Source organism: Struthio camelus, chromosome 14 (genome assembly GCF_040807025.1).
Source record: "Struthio camelus isolate bStrCam1 chromosome 14, bStrCam1.hap1, whole genome shotgun sequence".
Taxonomy (NCBI): domain Eukaryota; kingdom Metazoa; phylum Chordata; class Aves; order Struthioniformes; family Struthionidae; genus Struthio; species Struthio camelus.
The window spans coordinates 14,627,267-14,640,417 of NC_090955.1; the positions used below are offsets into that span (position 1 = coordinate 14,627,267).

General features: G+C 39.9%; 1 protein-coding gene across 2 annotated transcripts in view; it reads right to left on the reverse strand.

Moving 5' to 3' along the window:
* Positions 1–283: 283 nt before the first annotated feature.
* TAFA4 (TAFA chemokine like family member 4) overlaps positions 284–13,151 on the reverse strand; it is a 55,480-nt gene continuing 42,612 nt past the window's right edge. The window contains exons 5-6 of one of the 2 annotated variants that reach the window (XM_009678670.2): positions 6,831–6,955; positions 284–2,021 (exon numbers count right to left, since the gene is read on the reverse strand). In XM_009678670.2, coding sequence (XP_009676965.1) covers positions 2,010–2,021; positions 6,831–6,955 — 137 coding nt within the window. In that variant the 3' untranslated portion in view covers positions 284–2,009. Of the gene's footprint in view, positions 2,022–6,803; positions 6,956–13,151 lie in introns of those variants that run through there. The other variant, XM_068907001.1, reaches the window with a different exon arrangement.

A 13,151-nucleotide genomic window follows, 5' to 3' on the forward strand; every position in this document is an offset into this window, starting at 1 on the left:
GTCAGACTAGATTAGAATATATCACCAATGGTGTTTTAATATGCCTTTGCATAGTTCATACCAAAATAAATAAATAGATACCAGTTGTGGGTCAGCATTATACACAGAGTAAACAAAAATGATCTTCACTGATGATATTGTTGAATACACATGCACAGAAATGGTAGAAATATTTAAGGTAATTTTAAAATTTAATCAGAAGATTGAAACAACGGAAAAATATTAGGAATGTAGAGCTAATTAGGGCAAGCAGAATCTATTACGTAGAATAACTGTTCAGCTGTCCAAACACAGAGCAGAAGATTTCTTGTTTACTTATCACCAAGTACAATGACCACTATGATCCCAGCTGTAATCAAATACATAGCTGAAAATGAACTAAACCAGAGAAATCAAAAACAAACTCAGGGCCAGACCTTCCCACCACTGACTTCAATGGCATTAACTGGATGAATACTCCCACTCACTCCAGCAAATCAAAAACTAACAATTACTACTTTGAATAGCTTCACGTTGCTGATGGTATCTTTCCCATAAACTAGAAAGCACAATGACCTAAATTAGTACAACACACACTCGATATTTTTGGTATTTTTGGGTATATAAAAATTGGTTGTACATTGTTATCCTAATATTTACATAAAGCATAACAATGAATTCAGTAGCTGGGTTAGCAGTAGTTCCTCTGCATGATATCCATCTGCATCACTGCATTTTAGTCTGTTTCAATGCATCTTAAGTCACAAAATGATGTAACTGGGAACAGACTTGCTACAGCTTCACCTCTACTTACTGTTCTACTTAGGAAGACTGACGACAAAAAAACTGTAACAGGAAAATAAGAAAAACAGTATGAAACGCATGTACAATAATATGGAACAATTATGTGTCGCAAAGCGTAACCACTTGGAAATTCAGTCTGTCAAGGAAACGGACATTTAATTATTATAATCATTCTAAACAAGAACTAATTGAAAGTGAAGATTTATTTTTATCTAGAATTTTACTTATGAATTTTTAAGTATGTAATCTATTAGGATATAACCAAAGCTATGCAAATCCAAACAAATTACCCCTCTCTTCCAGCAAGCCTTCCTTACGCTATGTAAGTATGCTCTCCTTTTTTGAGGCATCTGAATGAATATTTCTAGCTAATGGCTAGATTCTTTTCCATATCTAGATTCAAAGAGGCAAGAAATATGTATACTTTGCTATTCCCCTAGAGAATGAATTTATTTTAGGACAAGAAAAACTATGCCTACTTTCACATTTTGTCTCTTCCTCGTGCTTCCCTGCCATCACTCATGAATGTAAAAGTTAAAATACCTAGAACTATCTAAGGAAATAAATGTAATTGCACAGATATAAACAAAATGTGTCTTACAATTATTGTTACTAATTTATAAGTGCCATCCTTTCACCTTCATACAATCTTGATATTTACTAAATCACAGTTGAAAATACACTAAGACATCATTTACTAACACTATCCCATCAACTCACTTGGCATTGGGATCAGTTTTATATTATCATGTTGTACCATATGTGAGAAGTGTCTCAGACAAATCCATATTGGTTGTAACATAACTATTTTCTTTCTCCGACCTCCTAGGTTACTTCAATGATCTAAAATCATTTAAAGCAATTTTACAGTTCTCAGCATCATAAAGAGAGTCTTATCCTTGATGCATCGCAGAAGTCCAGGTGTGTGTTTTCAAGAACTTGCCAGGTGTCAGAACCTTGGGAATCCAATGTGCATTTCAGGAAGAAACAAATCTCATTGCTTTTCCTTGTGAAACTGAACATGTACCATTCTGTACAGCAAAATCTAGGTTCAAGAACTTCAACCACAGTTGAATGTAGAAGTATTGTTCTTTTTCCTCACTAATTTTGCAAGTTCCAAGAGTTAAGTCTATGCCATTGTCACAAAAAAGGGTCTCTGTGTAATAGCCAAGCAACACGGTTGCACATGCCATTGTTCCAGTATTGACCCACAGGTTTATTTTTTGCTACCGTGTTACCTAAAAAAGAAAAGGAAAGAGTTACTTACACAGAAGCGATCAAAGAAGGATGACAAAACATGCTTTGATGCTGTGAAGAAACTGTACACGTGAAACCATACTGAATGAACATGCTCTGGCCATACCTATGTGCTCCGTATAACTCGCACAGAAGCAGAATCCGTATGGAAAACATTGACTAGACTGTTATTCAAAAATATAGGAGAGAGTAGCAGAGAAAGAAACGGCAGTTTATTATTGAATTGCCACCAACATCTCATGGTACTCCCCTTCTGCTTTATTTTGCTTAGCACCATTTTCAACACCAACGCTCACAAAACAAACGTATGACATATCCCAAAGGATCATTCATGCAAACTGCTACCCATTCCCAGGGCTCCACTTCATGGGAGGGAGCTAGGGACCAGACAGAACAATCTGCAGAGTGGATGAATTGTTCTTGCAACAGCAGCCACTCCTGGATATCACTTCTCCCAGGGGATCCCATGGTCTCTTCCCATTATAACCATATGCAGACCCAGTCAGGTGCTTCAGGGACGCCACAGGACAATGCACATACACACTGCTATGCCAGCCCAATGGTGAGAAGGGATCATGTCAGAAACCCTGTCCTGGAAATGGAGGAGAATAGGCAGCTTGCAGAGAGAAAATCTTTGTAAGCTCTGCTCTGTGGTCTCTGGACACACTACAAAACTAAACAGAGGCTTGGTATAGAGAAATAAATTTATTTCCCTTCATGAGATAACTTGTGTAAGAGAGGAGCTCTTCAGCTTTTCACATATTTAACAGTCATCCTCAGCTACTATAACTATTCATCTAAATACTGAGTAACGTGAGGACTCTCCCAAGCTTCATATACTTCAAGTTACTCTAATATTTTCAAAAAATGAAAAGATAGAACCCTTAAATGTCATTTCCCATTTCAGCCTATAATTAACCTGTGGAACTCATTGTCCCAACTAGTGCTGGTCCCAGGTCTTAGTAAGCTTTAAAAAATTGATTAGAAACGTAAATGGTAATGAGATTATCTTTGCTACATAACATAGAAAAAAAAATTAATATGGAATGAATCCATGCTCTGGTGTTTTAGGCTTAAGCCAACTATTAAACTAGAAGAACTTCATGTATGGGTACATTCGCTATAATTGTCCACAAGGGTTTTGCTGTCTTTTTCTCATTTAAGTATCCCAGCACTGAGACAGATAGGCTGCTGTACTGGTTGGACTACTGACCATAACCAGATAGGACAGTTCATACAGTACTCTATTTGTGTGCAGTTTTAATAAATGTGCTTTTGCTGACTAAATTGGACACATCTTTGGTTCATTTTTAATCAAAAAATACATTATTCCATGCTTCATTTTTCCCTATAACAAGGTAGTTGTTGTAAAATTAACTCATTTTCTTTCCAGTTCTATCTCGTATGTGCAACATGCTACTGTTCAGAATCTGGAATTATCATTACTCATTATATTTGTGCAACAGCCCCGACATCTCGATAGACAGAGAAAATTACACGCAACTTAAGACACGCAAAATATCTATAGAAGAAATATGGACGCAGATATAGATTCTGTGACCCAGCATTTACCATCTAATAAACAGGCATCTACATGTAAGCTTGTCATCTGGGCCTTCCTTAAGCTACAGAAGAGAGAAATTAGCTCTCCTTGAAAACACTTTATTTCAGATGAGCACAGTCACACTGTATGATCACACATTTCTCTCCACATGACTCTGGAGAATTCTAAACAATTCACCTTGGATAGAAACGTGCCTGCAACTGAGCATAATGAATGCCACCCACAAAACCTTGGACAATTCAAGTCCTTTCTTACTTGCACTAATAAAGACAAACATCATGATTTCAGACTGATTCTCAGGAAGTACAATACTAAAAGCCAGCTACAGGAGTACAAAGGCCTGGAGATAGTATGACAAGTCCTCAGCTTTTAGAAATGTCACTACTACTGGGGATATAGCTACACTAAATCCTAATCTCTAAAATAACTCTTGTGAGTTAGACAAAGGTAAATGCACACAGTAAGCCTTTATGGGTCAAAACCAAATCATTTAAAAGCACAGCATGATAGCAGTGACTTGCCTGAAGCATCCACACACAAAATACATACAGCAAACAACAGAAGAATTTATAACAAAGACTAAGTAAGAAGTGAGGGGCTAAGACACCTTTCAAAAGGGACATTTCCTCTAAGGAAATCTACCACTGGCCTGTTCCTTTCTTTAATACAGTCAATCACTAGCTAAAGTTTAGGACTTTCTTGTGTCTTTTCAGTGCAACGTTAAACCACTCACTTACTCATTCATATTTGTATTTATATTGTTGCAGTACATCAGGACCCCAGTCAGAATTAGGACCTCCCCTGTGCTGATCCTAAACACATGTACAAGAAAAGACAGTCCCGCCTTAAGGTGCTTGAACGTAAAAGGACAAAAGGACAGTGAAAGGAAAACAAAAGCATGAACGAAAAAACAAACAGTTCTCATATCTGTAATTTAGTAAAATACCTCATATCCGAGCATGAGTGCCAGTTGTTTTTTTATACTTCCAATTAAATGCCCCTCAAAGTAATCTCTTAATCAGTACAAAATGCATTTCTCCAGGTCCCAGCAAAGTAGAGGAAGAGTTTAATGTAGTAAATGTAGTCCTCTCTTAGACCCACACAAACTCATTGGACTTGATGAATTCACATAGGTATTATTGAAGGTAGGATGATTTGTTGCACTCTAGCTTTAAAAAGACATCCCTAAATTCTTCAGAATGCATTAGCATATTCTGTAGTTTGGTGGCTGCAATTTATGTCATGGATAATAAACTAAATGACCCATGTCAAATTTACCCTTCTATTAGTAAACTCCCACTGACTCAGGCTGCCTCTTTTCACTGTTTACGAGCAAGACTCATGAACGTTGGCAATATGACTCATATAGTCAGTCGACCTCAATGAACTAAAGTGAACTGTTCATAGGAAGGAAGAAACAGCTGCATGAATGAGGACTTGACACCTCAGGCCTTCAGTCATCAACACCAACATAAAGTTCTTTGTTCTACCCTTCATCCCTCTAGTATCTAATTAAAGGTATTAGGAATATTTAATCCTGGCTTATTTTTTTTCCATTAGCATTTTTTTTCTATAAAGTGTCAGCTCTTTTCCAGTATGTCCATAAATGAAATTGTCTCATTCATTACATAGAACTCCTGCTTCACCTGTCTCATCCATGTATTTGATGTTACCACTCTACCCCTTATCTATACATGAGTAGTTGAAGTCAGTACCTGTGGAAAATATTCAAAGACTGAGGGTAATTATACCTTGCAGTAACTGACTGGCAGTCACCCACACTGACTCTAGAGTAGAATAGTCTGTGCAGGTCAACTTTCAGCTGTAGTATCAGTCACAAGAAGTACAGCTGAGGCATAGACACACTGCAGACTATATCTCTAGCATCTGATAAACAACACTGACTTGTAACAATTCCTCTGATCTTAAAAACAGGAATAGGGCTTTTCAGACTCTGGCTTCTTTGATTAGGTTCTTCCACTGAGCCTATTACCATATAATGCATGCGTGGCTGGGCTCTGGCCCACCAGTATCACACCACAGCTGCCCAAACCATCCAATTTTCTCTTTCATATAGAATTTAGTACAGTCTTCGCTCCTTAGAACAGCCATTATTAAACAACATTTGGTGCCAGTATTTGCTTATTAACTCAGAAGGTAACCTAAGCAACAACATTCATTCCCAGCTAGAAGAGGTTGTAAAGGGAAAAGCTAAGCATATGTCTTTGATTGCTACTGGATGCTGAAGACTCTTGTTTTGTGATATATTTAGATATACAGTTCACTATGACTTCCTGAACTTTAATGCACTGAGCTCATTTTAGACTGCGAAGACAGAGGACATGATATTTTCTTTCTGCTGACTGTTAATTAAGAAATGGAATGGCACAGCAAAGTTTTTTCCAAAACAGGCTGTCTACAGGATGGCCTGCAATTAGGAACAATCTGAGCCAGCCTGATTTCCAGTGGTGCTCAGCATCCCACAGTTCCCACTGACATCAGTTCAGACGAGTTGAGTCAGGCTATTTCTTTCAATATATAACAGGCTTTCCAGTAGCACAGGAATCTAAATTCCAGTGGCCCTGATAAAGACCTTAGATCCCTGTACTAAGTTTGCGAATTGAGGACTTGATCCTGGAATGTACTACCTCTAGCACTGGTCACAGCAGAAGGGTTCCTTTCCTCACTAAAGACTGAAGCAATGGGTTTGAACTGAGTTACAGAGCTCAGCCAACAGAATTTAGTCAGCTCATGACACTGAATCTCTATGGAGGAAGGCACAAGCAAGTAAGCTTAGTGATCTGTGTCCGGGACTCACAAAAATTCTCCTTCTTTTCTTCCCAGATAGGCGCAGTGCAAAGCCCAAACCCACAAGATAAATGGCATGAATAAAACCCGCACAACAAATGAACTAGCCAAGAGATGCACTGCTGTGAGGATCTTACCTCACTGTAAACACAGGGATGGAGGACACACAGACCCGAATTGCCTAATGTAGTTCCTCCCCTTTGACTCCATGACCTGCTAATTTAACCAGGCTAGGAGTGAAGGGGCAGTTCTGACCCAGCATTTTTCTCCCTGAGAACCACTGCACTAATTATTGCTTTCCAAAACACTGGAATGTGTTTAATGTCTAATGCTGGTGCTCACACCAGCAGATGCAATACAATAAGCAAGGGCGGTCAGCAGACCGCCACCTTTAAACATAGGCAATATCTGTACTTGCCTTTGTGGTTTTGACTTTATTTCCACTGCTGCAAGACCAACCGGAATAGTCTGGTAGTACTTTACAGTCCTCTCCATCTAAACAGGGGTTCATATGACACCACCACTTCTGTAGGACGATGGAAGCTAGAAAGAGAAACAGAAAAAAGAAACAATAGAATCTTTTTTTTACTTTTATTAGAAGGGAGGCTGTTGTGCTCTGTTTAGCTGTTTGATTACAAAAGGTAGAATCAACAGTTATTGTTATGATACTTACCACCTTCTGATCATACTGATCCTGTTTGAGCTAAAGATGTGGCTAAAAACTTCACCCGCACGCAGAAAGGCAAACGACACGTGAAAATGATAAAGATGGGCAGGCACCTCCAGAGAGTGATTCAACTTTAACACCTGAATTGACCTCTGGAAGTGTATTTCTGTCTCCATTGACTACAGAGGTGACTTGCCTCCTTCGTTTACATGCTTCAGTTAAGCACCTGCTGTAAGGTGGTATGAATCTAAGATGTGTTGTTTAACCTGGATATGCACACGCAAGGCTGGATGAAGGAATGTCAGTTTCTCTCTTCACTGGGTAAGAAAATAGAATTGCACAGAGATGTGAGCGTGTGAGGTCTTGTCAGAGAACAGTGCAAAAAAAGAAGTGGGACCACTGGAAAGTAGAGGTATTATTAACTGAAAGTCTACTTGCAGTTACATTGGCAGTTTTGCAATACATTTTGGAAGATTATACAAGTGCACTTTGACTGTGACAATTTATTAATTTTCTACTCTTAAGTGAACTTCCCTTAATAAGACCACACTTTTTATTTTTACAAACATAGTCATGACTTTTTAATATCGTTGATAACAACGGATACATTTTCCCACAAACCCCTGCAAACCCCTGCATGCATTTTAGTTTTGCACTGTTCATGGGATTTATCAAATCACAGAAAATGATTATGAAACATATAAGTTCACAATCTTACATAACGTAAATGGGATTTTGAAATAAAATATGGATGAAAATGTTGATTTAGTTACTCTGCCTTATTTTGCTATGCGCACAAAATATTGAATTGCATACTTTAACAGATACCATGTCCAAAAGAGATGAACAAAAATAATTTAGCTTACTTCTTGTAAGGTACTTTTTTTTAAATTTCAAGGTAGATTCATACTTCTGCAACCTTTAAATTAGGGTGACAAGCAGGCAAGCTGACATCAGGATATTGCTGAAATGCTCATTCAATTACTTTTGTTTTTTGCTCTCACTCTAGCTTAGAAGAAGAAGAGGTATCTTTTGACTATGAAAGATCAATCTCTGGAATACTAGTTTGGCTTCAGACACTATTCTTTCAATCTCAGCTAGTCTTTCAATCTCAGAACTATAAAATGAATGCATGAGTCCTGTCACCAATCATTGGATCTATGATCATCTGCATCTATGCTGACTGACTGTTGATTGACAAAGTGGATGAAGCTTGACTGTGCTTCCTGGGATGTGAGGGATTATTTATGCTTGAAACATACAGCCCAATCCCCACTAGCTGGGGAGATGAGGGGAAAGCAGTGGATGTTGCCTACCTGGACAAACTTTTGACACTGTCTTCCATCACATTCTCATAGGCAAGCTCAGGAACTACAGGCTGGACGAGTGGGCAGTGAGGTGGATTGAGAACTGGCTGGATGGCTGAGCTCAGAGGGTTGTGGTCAGTGGCGCAGAGTCTAGTTGGAGGCCTATATCTAGCAGTGTCCCCCAGGGGTCAGTCCTGGGTCCAGTCTTGTTCAATATATTCACCAATGACCTGGAGGAAGGGACAGAAGGCCTCCTCAGCAGGTTTGCTGATAATACTAAACTGGGGGGAGTGGCTGACACACCAGAAGACTGTGCTGCCATTCAGAGGGACCTGGACAGGCTGGAGAGGTGGGCGGAGAGGAACCTCATGAAGTTCAACAAAGGCAAGTGCAAGGTCCTGCACCTAGGCAGGAATAACCCCATGCACCAGTACAGGCTGGGGGTTGACCTGCTGGAAAGTAGCTCTGCCGAGAAGGACCTGGGAGTGCTGGTGGACAACAAGTGAAGCATGAGCCAGCAGTGTGCCCTTGTGGCCAAGAAGGCCAATGGTCTCCTGGGTTGCCTTAGGCAGAGTGTTGCCAGCAGGTCGAGGGAGGTGATCCTGCCCCTCTCCTCAGCCCTGGGGAGGCCTCCCCTGGAGTACTGTGTCCAGTTCTGGGCTCCCCAGTACAAGAGAGACATGGCACTCCTGGAGCGAGTCCAGCAGAGGGCTACAAAGATGATGAAGGGACTGGAGCATCTCTCATACAAGCAGAGGCTGAGAGAGCTGGGCCTGTTTAGCCTGGAGAAGAGAAGGCTCAGGGGGGGATCTGATCCATGTGCATAAGTATCTGAAGGGAGGGTGTCAACAGGATGAGGCCAGCCTCTTCTCCGTGGTGCCCAGCAACAGGACAAGAGGCAACAGGCACAAACTGAACCACAGGAAATTCCATCTGAACATGAGGACAAACTTCTTTCCTGTGAGGGTGACTGAGCACTGGAACAGGTTGCCCAGAGAGGTAGCGGAGTCTCCTTCCCTGGAGATATTCAAAAGCCATCTGAACACAATCCTGGACAATGTGCTCTAGGTGGCCCTGCTTGAGCAGGGGGGTTGGACTAGATGATCTCCGGAGGTCCCTTCCAACCTCAACCGTTCTGTGATTCTGTGATTTATTTCAGGTAAGTTTATTTCAAGTATAGCCAAGTCTACAAGTCTAGATTCAAGGAGACTGAGGGCACGTACAGTGGTCCCTGACCAAAGGGGAAAACCTGGTAGCAAGCTAGCTATGTCTTCAGAGCTCAGCTCCAAAGCCAGTGAGTCCTCCTGGAAGGCCTGGCTGCTACCTTACACAATTCTGCACAGTGCTGCTCTGAGTACGTGAACACGGTGACCTGTTGAGACAGCCTGTGCTGTGGTTTGTGAAACTGTTTCCATGTATTTACTTCTACCCTGAAAACATAAGTTCACCTTCAGATCTTGACAACCACTTCTCACTTGGCTGTCTCCTGTAGCTGCCTAGAATCACCTGTGCCTCAGTTACTGATAGGATAACTCCTTAGATCTAGCATTTTTCATGTGGATTACTTGTTTGGGTGTGGTATGCTTTTAGACCACAGAAAATGCACTGAATATGGCAGTTTTTATTTACCTAGGCAAGCTGCATCAGCCTGCTTCTAACACCGTATTAAAAAATGCTTGTTGACCAGTCAAAAGTGCAGAAAAGGGTCGGGTTCACACAGCACTATTGACCAATTACACCCATGCAACTTCCCGACCTGAGTGGACCACACGGAAATAAGGTACATAAGACAGCGAATCAGACCCATCATCTCCAGCAGTACCATTTCCCCTAGAAACAAGCACAGATGTGCATGGGAAACATTATGGAGTCAATCTGTAACTCAAACAAGATCCATAACCTCCTCAACAGACTGCATTTTTCACCTTCTATTCATCTCTTGTTGAGACTCATTCAGTGAAGCTGACTCCTACCCTTTCATTGACTGATTTCTATTCTGTGTGAATACCTCTCTTTGGATTAACAGCAACACTTTGAAATACTTAATACAGATCTCATTCTATTTGCTTTCAGCAAATCCCCAATTCTTTGCTGTAGCAAAGCACTAATTCTTACATCCACTTTATGTCCAATTTCTTTGTAGGCATAACGTCCATGTTGCTGATCCATATGTCCTAACTGGCTATAGTTATTTGTGCCAAACACATCCCTGAGATTAGGCCATTAAAATTCTCAGTCAGAGCATTAGGCTTGTCTTCATAACAGGTGTTGTTTAACTATTGTTGTTGCTGTAATGGTTTGATTAGCTGAAGGATGTAAAGGTTTTCTTTTCTTATCAGATTGAAGCACTCTTGGAGAGGTTTCAACAGATGACTTTTCTAAGGAATGAGAGCAGCTATGTCATTCTCATACACAACCAGTTCCATGAAGAAAACGGAGACTGCTTTAGTCTGACATGTGCCAGCTGATTAGCTGGGGGTTACCTTGCCAGAAATAAATCGTCTGCTGAAATCACTCCCTAGATAATGTGACTTCATGGAAACAGTAGATTCATAGAGATTAAGGCCACAAGATGTCAATACATCATCTTTTCTTGCCTCGTACGATTCACTGTGTTGTGCCCCCAAGTTACGTTTGGCTACACAGTGTCTTCCAAGACAGTCTGGAACAGGTGAAGAAATAAACTTTCCCCATTGTCACTTTTCTCCAACAATTAAACAGGCTTAGCGTGAACACATAGCCCTCTGTTGTGCTTTCTTCTCCCACGTTACAGGGCCTGTTAACAATCATCATTTTCTCCTTGTGAGGATATTGAACAGGCTGCAATCAAGTAACTTCTCAACCTTCTGTCTGATAAGCAAAGTTGATTGAACTTTTTCATTTTCTCATCACAATACACGTATCTTTATTAACATAGAGTTATTTCAAACTGGTCCAACTTCCATATGACTGCCCACACAATATTAGTGCTGTTCTAGAACACCCCAGCTATTTCAAAACACATTTCTAATTACAGTAGCTAACCAGAGATATTAGCCAGCTTGTTAAGACTATAATAGGCTCAGAATTTAAAAAAAAAAAAAATGTATATATTGGTTACCATTTTCTTTAGTTAACAATGAAGTAGAAAGTACCTCACCATTCTACTCGTTACCAGAAGCAGAATAGTGATATTGATCCACAGCACCTTTCTGCCTCAGCATTAATGTTTTCAATATGTCATGCATTATGGGCCCTTACCCGTGTGCGCGCACGCGTGTGTGTGTCTGTCTGTGTGGATTTCTTTGTATTCCACATTTACTTTAACAAAGTAATTCACATTATCCTTAGTCTGGACAAACATAGATTTCTTTCCTATCCCACTGGATTAAACTTTCCATATAAATTTTCAGTACACTATTCATTCTATTGTATATTTTCTTTTCTTCTTTGAAGAGTTACACAACAATAGCATTTTTTTGAATTCTCAAGTACTCTGAAATACATTCAGAAACAGTGGGAGGGAAATCTTCTCCGCTATTTCTTCTTTCATCTGTTTGCTACGTACTGATTTTTTGTTTTCTTGTTTCTACATCCTCTCTTCACTTCAAACTGGAACCCAGATGGGCTTTCAGCTAAAATTGTCCTTTTGCTTCATTGCGGTTCTTTGGCCCTATAAAAAGATCTTCTTAAATAATTCTTGATTCCCATTCCCATTTATTTCCTACCTGAGCGTTTCCTCCTCATACATTCTGAGACTGATAGAATTGCCTGGATGCAAGATGATTTGGCTAGTGATAATTTACTTAGAGATACATTTAATGCACTTAGCTAAGATAGCTTCGCTACAGACAAAACTTATTAATGTTTTATCTTCTTGGCAGTCGCTGTTAGCCAGGCTAGAGGTAGTTACTCAAGGATATTTGTTTCCATCAAGAAAATGGCTAAAAACAAAATCTCATAATGATTACTTTAAATGTAAATGTTCGTTCATTGTAGACAGAAGAACGAGCTGACCTTTGCTAAGTACAATTTTCTACAGTTGCAGCTGAGTAGTATAGGTGCAATTGAAGGCAGGCTTTGCAGGCTGTGGGGTATTCCTTCCCTGTGTATTTAAATATTCCTTTTCATAGGCTTTTTCTGAGCTTAGTGACTCAATTTGTCAATAGCAATATTCCACAAAGCATCAGGTTGGCCTGTGCCTGGAGGCTCAAAAAGCCCCCAGGAAAATGAGGTGTGCATGTGTACAGAAGAAATAGCCTTGCTTTTTTTGTTTGCCAATACTTGTCAATAGCTTTCAGAACTAAGCCAAAATACACAACTGACAGAGTTTCTTATTGGCTGCATCCAAAATACAATTATCTGAGTGAGAAGAGAATTAATGTGTGTTGTCATGGGCAAAAGATAAAAAAAAAAATACCTTGACCTAGAGACTTATTGCCCTGTACCCTCATCCAGGCTATGATGAGTGATTATCCTGTGCTTGGGTGAAAATGCTCTGGGTGATCCCCGTCTGTAGTAAACTGATTTTCACCTTTCCATCCTTCTTTTTAAATGAACTATTTTGACTTCTGCTACTACCAATAATTAAAGTTCCCAGGATGAAAGACACTGTAGAAATGCAAAGCACTCTATAAATGTTAGTTAAGCCCCACAACACAGTACGTATTATTGTATAACATGGACAAGGACTGATTCCTCGCATATAAGGTACTTCAGACTTTCACTTGAGGCATTTTCCAGATTTAACTAGTTTTTACATTCCTTTCTGCAGCATTTTTAACCT